Source organism: Hyaena hyaena, unplaced genomic scaffold (assembly GCF_003009895.1).
Source record: "Hyaena hyaena isolate Hyena2069 unplaced genomic scaffold, ASM300989v1 scaffold_803, whole genome shotgun sequence".
In the NCBI taxonomy this organism is placed as follows: Eukaryota; Metazoa; Chordata; class Mammalia; order Carnivora; family Hyaenidae; genus Hyaena; species Hyaena hyaena.
Window position 1 is genome coordinate 523384 of NW_024081433.1, and position 15381 is coordinate 538764.

Below are 15381 nucleotides of genomic sequence, written 5' to 3' on the forward strand. Positions count from 1 at the left end.
GGCAAATATAAATCTGAGTAAAAGAAAAGAAGCGATAATCAATAGTAGTCAACAAGAGTGGAAAAAGATAATAAAACAATATAACTGCATCAGATAAAGATGATTTATTTGCATGTAGTGTGTCTGATTCCCAGTTGTTGATGACTTATCTCCAGCTTTTGTACTTGTCCAAAATGGAAACCTCTCACTTATTCAGAGGTTAGACCAACAACAGCTTCAGTTTTTTTGGAGAATGATGATAAGAGGATTAGAGAGAGAGAGAGAGGCAAGTCATGAGAGACTCTTAACTATAGAAAGGATTAATGGAGAGTAGGTGGGCAGGGGATGGGTTAACTGAATGATGGGTGTTAAGGAAGGCACTTGTGATGAGCACTGGGGTGTTATATGTAAATGATGAGTCACTAAATTCTACTCCTGAAACCAATATTCCACTATATCTTAACAAACTAGAATTTAAATAAAAAGTTTAAAAAATTAAAAAAAATAAAATCCACTACACAGAAAAATGGTAACAAATAACAACTGCCACAGGTCATACATGATGACATGGTCTGAATCTACCAGACTAAAAAAAGGAATGATTTACCTAATTGAATATGCTTATTATTCTAATTAATTAAGAACAGATTTATTAAGGATCTATGATGTTCCAGACTCTGTCCCAGATACTGGATATGAGAACTCTGCAGAAGTATAAAAAATAAGACTATCTGGAGAGAAAACAGAGATAAGAAGAGGAAGATATAATGGAAGAAAAACAAATAGTTAAAAAAGCAAGACAGAAACAAAATTTAAATTCTGAATTATCCCTTATTTTATGAATACATGAATTATATTGAACCTAACAAATGGCCTAGTGGGTAATTGGAATTTAATAATGATATGTTGCTCAGGAAACAATACAACCTGTTGAAAACTAGCAACAAAACATTCCTGGTACATGGTATGGAGAAACATTATAACATTCAGAAGGTTAATTTTGCAACACAGATGTTTTACTGATACAAGTGATTCATTTTCACAACATGTAGATGAGGGGCTGGTTGATTTTTCTTATATGTGCTGAATGCTACAAGAGTCCATAAAATAAATTGTTGGATGACTAGAAAATTGCATCACCATAGGTGTCTCAAAGGAGTAACACTTGCCTGTTGCTTATACTATTTACTCAAATGGATAGATATTTTTATTTTCTTAAAGAGTTTACTCTAATGGATGGAATTTAAAGTTTTGTTTGTCCGGCCATCTTTTATCATCTTTTTGGGCCTACAATAAAACACCTTTTAAAGTAAAAAAAAAAAAAATAGAAGAAATCTTTCAGTCTTTAGCAGAAGAAAGGACATTAAAATCTGTACAAATACAGTGAATATCATGAGGCATCAGAATTAGAGTCAGGTAATTTTTCTCCCCTAGTCAGAGGGTTTGATCTTTTTGATTCATTCTAAACACACACACACAACCAGTGCACAAAATATAAAATATTTTCTTAGTGCTACAAGTGAAAGTTGACTTCTCACATCCAAACTTTCAGTTAATGGTACTGAGATTCACTCCTCCTAGTGTCAAGTGAAAAGAAGTTATAGTATGGTTTCTCTTGCCATGGCCAAGTGAAAGGAACATGAGGAAACCTAGTTAAAGCCATAAAGGTTATTCCTTGGATATAAGGAGTTTACTCACTTACTAGCTTCATAATGCATTACCTCCTTTCTGTCTACAGTTGCTACCAATTATCTTCTTCTTCCTCTATTTTACACAATTTACCCTACTTCATGAATTATGGTCTCCCAGTAGACTGACTAAATCATGGCTTTCCCAGAACTAGGAAATGTAGGAACTGTGGCAAGTAAGTATGCATGCAGGCTCAAGCATGTGTTTTTAACTTCACTTATTTTTTGAATTCTTCAAAGTTTTAAATCATGTTAAGATAAATGATAGACAAGGGATGCCTGGGTGGCTCAGTCAGTTAAGGGTCCAACTCTTGATATTGGCTCAGTTCATGAGGTTGAGCCACACATTGGCCCGTGGTGAGCATGGAGCCAACTTGGGATTCTCTCTATCCCTCTCTCTCTGCTCTTTCTCTGTGCTTGTCCACGTGCTCTATCTCAAGATGAATAAACATTTTTTTTTTAAATAAAAGGATATATGATAAAGAATCTGAAACATACTAGCTTAATCACATTGTTTCTGCTTGGGGATAAAGCCTCATGCCTGGAACCCTGGAGATTAGTTACCTGGGCTCACGTACCTCTTCAGGTTTAGGCCTACCTGGCTCATGTCACGTGCTACAGAACATGGCCATTTATAGGCAAGGGATATCTACAAAAGAAATTACATAGGAGAGGAATTTACTATTAAAAGGCAAACCTGGTTATGGCAAACACTGTGAATTCACATTCATTAAGTATAGGTGTGATGGAGGATTACAAATTTATTATCATATTTTAATATAATTTTTAGATTTTATGACTCTAATTTCATTAGATATAAAATATTAAGGAGTCCCTAATAAAACATTGTGATCTGGGATTAGATTTGTACAAGGCTGCTACTTTTTGTATTTATGAATAATAGGTAGAGTGTAAACTAAGCTCAAATTGCCCAAGATAAATTTCACAATCTATGCAGGGTATATCCCATAGCTCATGAACATGGTGTGTAAGTCAGAAAAAAGAAACACCTTGTTGAAACTGACAAATGCTATATTTTAGCTCATGATATTAATATTTCAGAAAAAGATAAGCAATATTCATATTGCTGCTGATAGTTCAAAGAAAGTGATAATAAAGATTTTCTTGAAGACATGCTAATCTCTATCTTCATTCTCACAACAATTATTAACTAATTTTCTAAGTAACCATTCTTCCCAAAATAGTCTATCTCCCATACTCTTTTCAAAAGATATATGTGATAGTGTGAGGATCAGAGAAAAGATCTGGCATTATTAATTCTTGAACTGTTATTCTCTGGTATTTTGAACATACTAATAATTTTTAAAATATTTAAATAATGTATTGTTATATTTGTCTATGTCACTGAGCTGGGATTTATTTCCTCACCTAACCTTTTATATTCAGAATCTGACATGGCAGAATCAAACACATGGTGAGACCTCAAGTGTTTTATCTGGAAAATAAGTGAATTGCTTTTGTCAAGTGACCTGAGACTTTACTGTGATAATTTTTAAAGATGGTGACTCTTTTTTACTGGATGCTCACTTGGACTGAGCAAACTAGTTCTAAATATTCTTCTAAGGTACAGGAAACTAAGTACAGAATTAAATAAATATAACTAGAATTAAATATAGAATTGGTCACTTGGGTGAAAGTGATCTAAGACTTTACCTTAATAATTTTCCAAGAAGATGACTCTACTCCTTTCTGATTGTTTTACATACTGAGCATTATATATAGTTCTTCGTTTTCTTCTAAGATACTTAATACATATTTGAATGTTCCTGAGCCATCAAGCAATGATGGAATGAGGCCCACTTTTTTTTTTGAAGAATGGATCTTAGAACTCATGTGCTAGAAGGATTTGCATTAATATTAAAAAAACTGATTAATATAAAAAGCAATGATACTGAATATGGAACAACAGCTAAATTAATTAGTAAAGAAAAATAAGATGAAACCCAAAGTGAGATTTACAAGCAAATTCTTCTCATAAAGCCTTTTATATTTGCCAATTGTAGGTTACAAACTGTTTTTTTCTTAGTACTTTTAACTACTAAAAAAAGAGAGACATCATCAGTTAATTATCATGCCCACAAAACAGTGTATAAGATAGATCTAACATTCGCCAGTACTGAGAGTCTAGAGAAAAAGAGAATTCTTCTCTGAGTCCACATGTTTCAGACAAATGTTTATGTGTTGAATGGAGTCAGCCATAGAGTATATATAATAAGGTCCATACAGTATGTACTCATAGCACCTTTCAATGCAGGCCTATGGGGTAACACTGAAGAGAACTTAATCAGGGGTGCCTGGGTGGCTCACTCAGGTGTCAGACTCTTGGTTTTAGCTTTGGTCATGATCTCACAGTTCATGAGTTTGAGTCCCACATCAGGCTTTCTGCTGATAGTGTGCAATCCACTGGGGATTCCATCTCACCCTTGTCTCTCTGCCCCTCCCCCACTCGTGCATGTGCTTTCTCTCTCTCTCTCTCTCTCTCTCTCTCTCTCTCAAAATAAATAAACTTAAAAAAATTAAAATACGGGGGCACCTGTGTGGCTCAGTCAGTTAAGCATCCAACTTCGGCTCAGGCCATAATCTCATGGTTCGTGGGTTCGAGCCCCTTGACGGGCTCTGTGCTGACAGCTCAGGGCCTGGAGCTTGCTTCAGATTCTCTGTCTCCCTCTCTCTCTGCCCCTCCCCTGTTCACACTCGCTCGCTCTCTCTCTCAGAAATAAATAAAACATTAAATTTTTAAAAAAAATTAAAATACACACCTAACTTACTGAATGAGTAAATTAAAAAATTTACAGCTGAGTTGCTTATCTTCTAAATATGATGTGTTGAGTTTTTAGAAAATTTGACCTATAGAACTTCTTTTAAACCATATTTAGACAATATACCCAGTTGTCTAAAATTGTTACTTTAAATCTTTGACATATTGTTAACTTGTATAATGCTCACATTTTCTCTTCCTTGTAGCAGGAGGATATACATCCAGCTTACTAACAAATTGTCAAACCATTAAAGTACCATTAATATGGATTCAGAACAACCCCCTGACATTATCATCTGATCCACCGTAAAACACTTTTACAAACCCAGACTCCGAAAATAATAGTAAAGTTCAAGTTCTCTGTAAACATCAATACCTGAGGTTGTAACTCTGCAGCTGTAAAAGTCCAAATAGATCAGGAGAAGTAATATTATATCCTACATAATTCCTAAGAGATATCTCTGATGGGAAGTTATGGCATTTCCAGTAATGGGAGCAGGTGGGAGCTGTGTCTAAATCCTGCCTAATTCTCACTGTGGCTGTGGCATACTGGCCTTCCAATGGATTAAAAGGAAACTGGCACATGTGAAGTCAAGTCTAATAAAGACTGCACAGCATGCAGGACATGATTTCCCTTTGTAAAAATGGGATGTGCTTCTTTCTGGATCTGTTTAAATGGGATCAAAATCAGAAAAGTGCAGAAAGCAAATGCATCACAAAAATTCAGAATGCAGTACTCAGGTTGATTAGAACCACTATGGAGACAAGGTAAGTAACTCTCCAAGGAACATCACTTCAGAGGACTTCCTTTTTAAAAAATCCAGTCAAAAGTGGCTGGAAACTATAGACATAAAAACTGTTGACCTAACATTATGAATCTGAAACATGGATATAGAAGAAGTTCCTGAGATTTGCTATTTTATGAAAAGTTTTGAATATAAAAAACAAAACAACAACAACAACAACAATGTCTATATGACCTTTGTTCCTTGGCTAACCTGACTCGGTGCTTTTAAATTTGTTAATTTGTTAATTTGCTCACAATTACATCTGCATTTTTTTCCACCTTAGCTCTTGGTGAGATAAAATCTAAAATCCCAAATATACATGAAAAACATTTAAAAAGTGGTGGGGGGGGCACCTGGGTGTCTCAGCCAGTTGAGCATCTGACTTCAGCTCAGGTCATGATCTCACAGCTTGTGGGTTGTACATTCTGTGCTGACAGCTCAGAGCCTGGAGCCTGCTTTGGATTCTTTCTATGTCACTCTCTGCCCCTACCCTTCCTTCTCATGCTCTGTCTCTCTCTCTCTCTCAAAAATAAATAAACATTAAAATTTGTTTTAAAACAAGAAGTGTTCAGGAAAATGACAGTGAGCAAGAAGCATACTTGAGGAACTTTCCTAAGCAGATTTATTTCTTTATTTATTATAGAAAATTTCTAACATAAACAGCAATAGCATAAGACAGTTCTAAACCACCACCCACCCAAAACAACTGCTGTTCTGATTATTTAGGAATAAGTGCTAAAAGTCTAGAACCTCCTTTGGAAAAAGAGAGAGGGGGTGCTGCAAGGATTATGAGCAAAATAATCCTACAAATACCTCTTTTTATTGCTTGCTCTCAACTTGTGCTGATAATTATCCCAATGCGTTATATATGAAATGCATATTTTGAAAAATATAAAATATAAAAAATTGCATATTTTAAAAGACTCAAGACTCATATTTTAAAAGACTTGGGTACTCAGTTGAGCATATGACTCTTGATTTTGTCTCAAGTCATGGTCTCACAGTTTGTGAGCTTGAGCTCTGCATTGGGCTATGCACCAATAGCACAGAGACTGCTTGGGATTCTCTCTCTTCCTCTCTGCCCTTACCCTGAATTAACTTGTGTGCACACGCTCTCTCTCTCTCTCTCTCACTCACTCATAAATAAATAAATAAATAAATAAATAAATAAATAAACAAACCTAAAAATGTCTTTAATAATTAAAATAAAATAGTAAAGGTAGAATGGAAGCTAAGGAAGAGAGGAAATTAAATGTTAAAGATAGACTGAGAGGTAGAGAGAAAAGTGGATAGAGTAAGTCCCAATATTTCCTCTTCATCTTTGGTTAAATCTCTGACATTGATGTATCCACTTTACCTTTACTCCTCAAAATATATCCTTGGGCCAGCAGTTGACTTTCAGGCTCCCTCCCACAAAATATTGAAATCAGAATCTGCATTTTACCAAGATCCATAGGTGATGTGTATGTCCATTCCATTTTGAAAAATACTGCTGTAGATCACAATGTTAATGAAATGACATGCTGAAGGAGAAAAAATGGAAACTCTAAAAGAAGACAGAACATGAAACAAGAATACATATGCAATCAGCAAACTCTGTAATATAAAGAAAATTTCTATTGATTCTATAATGTGAATGCATCCGTTATTTTATAAAGATAGAAAGCAAAAATAGATATGAATTTTAAGTACTATTTCCTGCCTGTTGTGCTGAGAGGGGAGATTGAAAAAGAAATCAGCACAAAATATAGAGAAAGATAATATGATTGGCTTTTCTTTATGTTCTTTTTTTCTTTTCATCTTATTGCTTTTAAGAAATCTATAAGCTGTCACATAAGCTAATATTAAAAGCAACAAATTATACTTTTGTTTATTCTATTTGAATGATGCTCGTTAAAATTTTATGTTATACATAATTGCTATCAGATTTTATTTATCCAATTAATATTATATTAAATGATACTTTTGTAAAGGAATTGGCAAAAGGAAGCAGATGTTTGGGTTCTTAAAATACAGCTGTTATTAAAATTAAACAATTAGCAGAAACATTTTCTGAATAATTTTTCACATATTGTATAACACAAGTTTAAAAGTGGTTTGTTAAGAGATCTAAATTTTCTTACACTGTCACTGCTTACAGCTACAAACAAGAGCACATTGGACATGATATTATAGGAAAGAATATAAAATATAGATATGAGGCAACATTTGTATAATTCTATGACATTGAAAACTAAAAGAGCATCATAGACATATATATTTAACATAACAAAGGACTATAATTGTATCTGTATTATCCTGACGTATTTTGAGTAAAAAGAGATAATTCTATTTTTTACTCTAATATTTTTAACTGAGATTGAAACTAATTTTCAAATCTAAAATCTCAGAAGTGACTGGTTAGCACAAATGAGATATTTCATAAAACACGTATTTATGGAGAAACTTGAATTCTATATGATTGACTTATAATTGTACAATGGAATGAGATTTTGATGTTCTTCCCCTACTTTTCAAATGTTGGAAATTTTTCTAACTTTCAGACCTGCATAAATTACAGAAAAAAATTTAAATGTAAAATCTTGAGTATTTTTCCCTAATTTATGAAGACAGTCATAAATGTATTTTCAATAACAATACACAGAACATTTACCTAATTTTATTCTGAAGTAATGTTTATTTAATTTTAATTTTTTTAATCAAAATAAGGTAAAGTCAGACTTCTCTGGAAATAAGTAAAACTCAATGGACCATGCAAGTATCTACCCACCAAATACCTGAAAGTCAGTATTAATTTCAAACTCAAATCTTTGTATGGAGTAGGTGACTTATGTTACTTTGTTGTCATTAATCAGTCTTTAAATGTTTTAAAAATAAATTTAATACATGGTAAAATCAAATATGTTATGCACAACCTAACTCTATTTCTGAAAATACTATTTATTTAAGATGAAAGAGTAAGAAAATAGAACAGCTTTCTCTCAACTCTATAAAGATCTTACCATAATATCTTAACTTTAGCCTATCATTTTGATTTCTAATCCATTAAAATTACCCTCTTCTTATCAACTACTTTAGACTTAAGAAATCTTAAGTTGAATGAAAATATTATTAAACCTCTTTTCCATAGAGAACAAATAATGCCTGAACGCACCATTTAACGATGAATCTTAATCATGCGCAATAAGTTTAAATATCAATAAATGAATTCACATCTTGAGAAAAATATTCCTCAAGATTTATTTCATTCATGCTGAAATAAATTCTTCAGCCAAGTGAAGAGCATTTATCTCAATCTAAATTTCATTGCAAATACATATTTCTAAATATTCAAAATATTCAGATGACTGTCTTCTTCCCTTTTTTATTCAAGTAACATTTCTTTGATTTATTTATTTATTTATGTTTCAAACTTTTATTTAAATTCCAGTTAACATATAGTGTAATATTGGTCTCAGAAGTAGTGTTTCATCACTTACTTATAAGACTCAGTTTTTTTCACAAGTACCTTTCTTAACCTATCACCCCTTTAGTCCATTCCCCACCTACCTCCTTCTATCAATCCTCAATTTGTTCTCTATAGTTAAGAGTCTGTTTTATGGTTTGCCTCTGTTCTCTCTCTCTCTCTCTCTCTCTTGCACACACTCTCTCTCTTTCCTTGTGACTTTGTTTTGTTTTTTAAATTCCACAATTAAGTGAAATCATCTGGTATTTGTCTGTTGCCTGTATTCCTTCCTTCCTTCCTTCCTTCCTTCCTTCCTTCCTTCCTTCCTTCCTTCCTTCCTTCCTTCCTTCTTTCTTTCTTTCTTTCTTTCTTTCTTTCTTTCTTTCTTTCTGAGAGAGAGACACAGAGATGGGGCAGAAGGAGATAGAGAATCTTAAGCAGCTTCCATGCTCAGGATGAAGGCTGACGTGAGACTCAATCTCATGACCCTGGGATCATAACCTGAGTTGAAATCAAGAGTCGGACACAGAAACTTTTTATCTGAATGAAATCCCAATAGTTTACTTTTGCTTTTGTTTCCTTTGCCTCCAGAGACATGTCTAGAAAGAAGTTGCTGTGCATGAGGACAAAGAGCTTGCTGCCTTGGTTCTTCTATAACATTACAATGGTTGCAGATCTCACAAATAGAGTTTTCATTTACTTTTAACTTATTATTGTGTATGGTATAAGAAAGTGGTCCAGTTTCATTCTTTTGCTTGTTGCTGTCCAGTTTTCCCAACACCATTTGTTGAAAAGACTGTCTTTTTTCCACTGGATATTCTTTCCTACATTGTTGAAGATTAGTTGACCATATAGTTGTGGGTCTATTTCTGAGTTCTCTATTCTGTTCCATTGACCTATGTGCCTATTTTTTGGACAGAACTATACATTCTTTGTCACTGTAGCTTTGTAATATAACTTCAAGACTGGAATTGTGACCCTCCAGCTTTTCTTTTCTTTTCTAAGATTGCTTTGGCTATTTGGGTTTTTTTGTGGTTCCATGCAGATTTTAGAATTGTTTGTTCTAACTGTTGGTGCTTTGATTAGGGATTGCCTTAAACCTGTAGATTATTTTGGGAGTAAAGACATTTTAACAATACTTGTTCATTCAGTCCGTGAGTATGGAATGTTTTTCCATTTCTTTGTGTCATCTTCAATGTCTTTCATAAGTGTTCTATAGTTTTCAGAGTACAGATCTTTTACTTCTTTGGTTAACTTTATTCCTAGGTATCTTATGGTTTTGGGCACAATTGTAAATGGAATCAGTTCCTTGATTTTTCTCTGCTGCTTCATTGTTGGTGTATGGAAATACAACAGATTTCTGTATGTTGATTTTGTATCCTGCGTCTTCCCTGAATTCACGTTTCAGTTCTGTCAGTTTTTTGGTGGAGGCTTTTATGTTTTCTACATAAAGTATCATGTCATCTGCAAATAGTGAAAGTTTGACTTCCTCATTGGTTATTCGGGTGCCTTTGATTTCTTTTTGTTATCTGATTGCTGAGACTAGTATTTCCAGCACTGTGTTAAATAACAGTGGTGAGAGTGGACATCTCTGACTTGTTCCTGACCTTAGAGAAAAAGCTATGTTTTTCCCCATTGAGAGTGATATTAGCTGTTGGTTTTTTGTATATGGCCTTTATGATGTTGAGGTATGTTCCCTCTATCCCTATTTTGTTGAGGGTTTATATCAAGAATCGATGCTGTACTTTGTCAAATGCTTTTTCTGCATCTATTGAGAGGATCATATGGTTCTTATCCTTTCTTTTATTAATGTGGTATACTACATTGATTGGTTTGTGAATATTGAACCACATGCAGCTTAGAAATAAACCCCACTTGATTGTAGTAAAAGATTCTTTTAATGTACTATTGGACTTGGTTTGCTCGTACTGTGTTGAGAATTTTTGCATTCATGTCTTCTTTTATTATTTTTTAAAATTTTATTTAGATCGAAGGTAGTTAACATATAGTGTAATAATGGACTCGGGAATAGAACCCAGTGATTCATCACTTGCATATAGCGCCCAGTGCTTATCCTAACAAGTGCCCTCCTTCATGCCCATCACCCATGTAGTCCATTCCCTCACCCACTACTATGCCAGCAACCCTCAGTTTATTCTCTATATCTAAGAGTCTCTTATGGTTTGCCTCCCTCTCTGTTTTTATCTTAATTTTCCTTCTCTTTCCCTATGTTTGCCTGTTTTGTTTCTTAAATTCTACATATGAGTGAGATAAAATAAGAATGTGTATTATTAAGCAAAATAAGTCAGCAAAAGACAAATACCATATGATCTCTTATTTTCTTTAGCAAAGAAGATAACTTTCTCAATGTAGGTGTTCTTTGTGAACTATATTTTTCTCACATTGTTCATGTTGAAATTATAGCTCAGATGGATTGTACTTTCTTTTAGGCATAACACGATGTTGTGAATTTGCCTTTCCCATCTATACTTGTGCCTCAGATATTTAGGATTATCTTATGCAACACTTAAATATAAATAAAGGAGATGAACGTTATGAAACGGACTAATTTCCCAGATGGAGTATAAAAAGTATTTTGTGCTTTAGTTTCTTTAGAAACAAAACTCTGCATTCCACCCTTCAATTTTATTGATGTAGTCACCTTTTAAAATTTATTTCTGAAGTAGCTGTATCCTTGCTTAAGTGGAAATGGAATAAATGTTAAATTAACAAATAATTTGCTTTTTAAAAATGAAAATGATGGAGGGATGGTGCTTCCAATTGTGTCTCAAGTAAATGAAATCTGTTACATTTTGAAGGATGATGTCACAGAGTTTAAAATTTACATTTTATTTTCAGATGTAAAATACTTAAAAGAAGAGGATGCCAATCGCAAGACATTCACTGTCAGCAGCACACTGGATTTTCGAGTGGACCGGAGCGACGACGGCGTGGCTGTAATCTGCAGAGTAGACCACGAATCCCTCAATGCCACCCCTCAGGTGGCCATGCAGGTGCTAGAAATACACTGTAAGTAAACACTGCTCCCTTCCCAATGATCTCAGCAGAAGCAACTCCCTTCATCTACATTTAAAATCATTTCCAAATGTCCTGAAGTTACCGCATAGATGCAGCAAAATCTACAGCAAAACGAAGTAGACTACCGTTAGTGGTATTCATAGTATTCAGAGGAAAGTAGTTCTTACCAGAGTATCGTTCTTAACAAGGGAGTGAAATAGGTTAAAACTTCTAGTTCTCTTCCACACGATGACTTGATGTAAGTGTATTCATCTGGGTGGGGTAGGAAGAGTAGTCATTTTGGCAGAATCAAATTCCCAGAGGGTTGGGAATCTGAGAGGACCTTGATGGAACTTACTGTATGAAAGTAACTTGGTTAATCACAAATGTGTTGTGCTATTTGTGCTTTTAACATGAGATAATTTTTATCTTCTATATGAGACAATCTAAATTTTTGTAAATACAGGGGCATATCCATTATGGTTTCTCCATCAACATCATCATTACTTACAAGTGATAGGAACATTAATTGGATATCTCCAATGGGCAAGGAGCAGTGCTAACTGCTTTGCCGGCATTGTTTCATCTCATGTCTCATGTTAGGGCATCAGCATAAAAACCTGATATGATTAGTTACTGTCTGTAGTCACAATTGATGGATGAGGACACTGAAGATGATAGTGGCTGAGTCACTCGGCCAAGTTCATGCAGCAGGCAAATGGTAGACTTGTAATCATGACATTTTTAGTAGTTAGCATGGCATTTGGAATATAACAGATGATCTATAGATATTTATCCCATGAAATTGAATCAACTGAGATATATAAGAAAAAGCTGAAATAACTAGAGCCCAGAGGACTATAATTCTGAATTGTCTTACTTCATTTTTTTAAATACTGAAAAGTTTTTGTTTGCTTTTACTATATGTGTTAAAGTTATAGTTTGAGTTTAGAATTTATGTGTGATATAAAATTACATTAAAACCTAAAATGTTAAATCTAAGTACTAGTCTTTAATAGACCCCATTGGATTTTGGTTTTATTTATTTACTCAACAAAAACTTGTTGGGTCCCTACTATGAAATAGGCATTGTTTTGGGCACTGGGGTTACATAAAGGACCAAAAAAGAATAACATTAACAAAACAAGTTAAGATTGTCTTCATGTGTTGGAATTATCACCACCAGCAGCAGACTCCAGTTACCTTATAGCATCCATTTTAGGTGAGAATGACAGAAAATCAAAGTAAGTAGAAACAACATATAGCATGCTATGTACTAAGTGCTATGGGAAAAAAATAGAGCAGAAGTGATAAGGAATGTGTGTATACACACATATACACACATGCATATATAAAATGTTTATATGTAAATATATATTGTAGATATATATTATATGTAAATATATATGCTGTTTATATTATACATATATTTAAATGGAAAATATATATATAATACAGACGGAAGAGCAACTACAAAGGCCCTAAAGTAGGAGCATGTATGATTGTTTTTGTGTTTCTTAGAACAGCAAGAATACCAGTAAGACCAGGATAGAGTGAAAAACTGGAGAGTATTTATGAGAGATCAGAGAAGTACCAGGGGGACCAGGGTTTTTTTGTTTGTTTGTTTTTGTTTTCACTTTTTATTTTTATTTTTTATTTTTTTTAAATATTTTTATTTATTTCTAGGAGAGAGAGAGACAGCGTGAGCAGGGGAGGGTCAGAGAGAGAGGGAGACACAGACTCTGAAATAGGCTCCAGTCTCCAGGCTCAGAGCTGGCAGTCAGCACAGAGCCCGACGCGGGGCTCGAACCCATGAACCGCAAGATCATGACCTAAGTGAAAGTCGGAAGCTTAACCGACTAAGCCACCCAGGCGCCCCCTTTTTTTTTTTCACTTTTTAATAAAAAATGTCAATCTGATTATGATGTTTGATTATTGCCCACTGTTTTAATTATTCTTAGTTTATTAGTAATGGAAATTATCATAACATTTTACACACTTTTAATTACATTAAGTTAGTTTCATTAATTTTCCTCCTGTTATTAAAACAGATTCTGCAGCAAGCATATTTTAAAGCCCAAATTGAGATTATTTTCAAATTTCGGCATGTATTTTCAGTGACACAGAAAATTTACTGAAACTGCTTGAGCTTTGATTATAAATTAGATAGTTTAGGTTCTTCAAGGATCAAACTAGGCAATTTTTTTATGGTATTTAAAGAACTTTCTATAAACATAAGTTCCCTTAGTTAGTTTAGGTTGCTGTAACAAGTATACCCATAGACTGGGTGGCTTGTAAGCAAAAGTTTATTTCTCACAGTTTTGTAGTCTGGAAGTCGAAGATCAAGGAACAGGTAAGGGGCCTTATCCTGGTTCACAGTATCTGCACATGGCAGAAGGAGCTCAGGAGCTCTCTGGATTATTGTTGTTGTTGTTGTTTGTAAGGACACTAAGTCCAGTCATAACCTTCCAAAAGCCCTCTGCCTCCTAATACATCACACTGGAGATTAGGTTTCAACATACGAATTTTGGACGGACATAAACATTCAACCTATAGCACCTTCCATTTTCTAGTCTTATTTCATCAATATGTCTTTAAACATGTGTAAAAATATATAATTTGGTATGTTGAGATGACTCAGGTTATCAGTACCTTGACTTAAACTTTTTCTTTCACTTATATATAGAGGAAAGTAAGAATTTAAAAATAATATTTGATTACTAATTTAAGTATAATTTTTAACATAAAATAAAATAATAAAAATTAACTCATAAAACTATGAGTTTTGGGTCACCAGCCCCAAGATTAATCAACGAGACCCACCAATAGTGAGGCAAATCAAATATTCTTAGTTTGCTATGGCGAAGAAGAAGTTCATACCAGAGGAATCTCTGGTGCTGGTAAAACAGTTTGAAGAGGTTTTGTCCTGAATATTCTAAAGAGGATTCTAGATTGAATGCTGCCAAGATTGGGGACAAATTGCAGATGTATATGTTGATAGTTTTTACCTGGAAAGCAAACATTAAAGCAGAACTAGATTTGCTGTTACAAAGATGAGCAGTTCATCGTGCTAATTTTTTTTTGGTTGGTGAGTGTCCTGGTCCCTGTCTTATTTCAGACTTGAACATGGAATAGACTTGCCTTTGTCTTCTTACACCCTACAGTCACAAAGCAGTTTCACCTGATTATTGTTTAGATTCTAGAGAATTGTTTATGTTTGTTAAGAATATTTCAGCCTAGCTGTCAGATGCCAATTGTTACTACCAAAGTCATTTTTGCTTTTTTTGGAATCTAAAATGGAGCCATTATATGTATACTTTCTGGGCATTTTTTGCAGTTCACTGTATTTCATTGTGCATTATTAAGTGAACTTCATGGAGGAAGGCAATTGAATTCCCCCATTTTTTAGAAAGTTTTACATGAAAAATGTTATACTTGCTGTCCAATTAAAATAGCAACTCATTTTTATCATGGCTTAATATGTAAGAGGCTGAAGACAGAGACCATATCTATTTAAATTATATACTTCAGAATCTAACATACCACCATTCAAGTATGTGAAGGTAATTAAAGCTAACTGATGATAATGCTGAATGCTCCTTTAGGGATGCAGAACATTGCCCAGAGATAAAACAAGAAGTGAAGAGGGGGCATTTAGTAATAGTTTGCATTAAAATTAGAGCA

General features: G+C 33.9%; 1 protein-coding gene across 1 annotated transcript in view; it reads left to right on the forward strand.

The window, feature by feature from the left end:
* CADM2 (cell adhesion molecule 2) overlaps positions 1 to 15381 on the forward strand; it is a 334154-nt gene that overhangs the window by 174305 nt on the left and 144468 nt on the right. The window contains exon 5 of the mRNA XM_039219198.1: positions 11539 to 11709. Coding sequence (XP_039075129.1) covers positions 11539 to 11709 — 171 coding nt within the window. The remainder of the gene's footprint in view (positions 1 to 11538; positions 11710 to 15381) is intronic.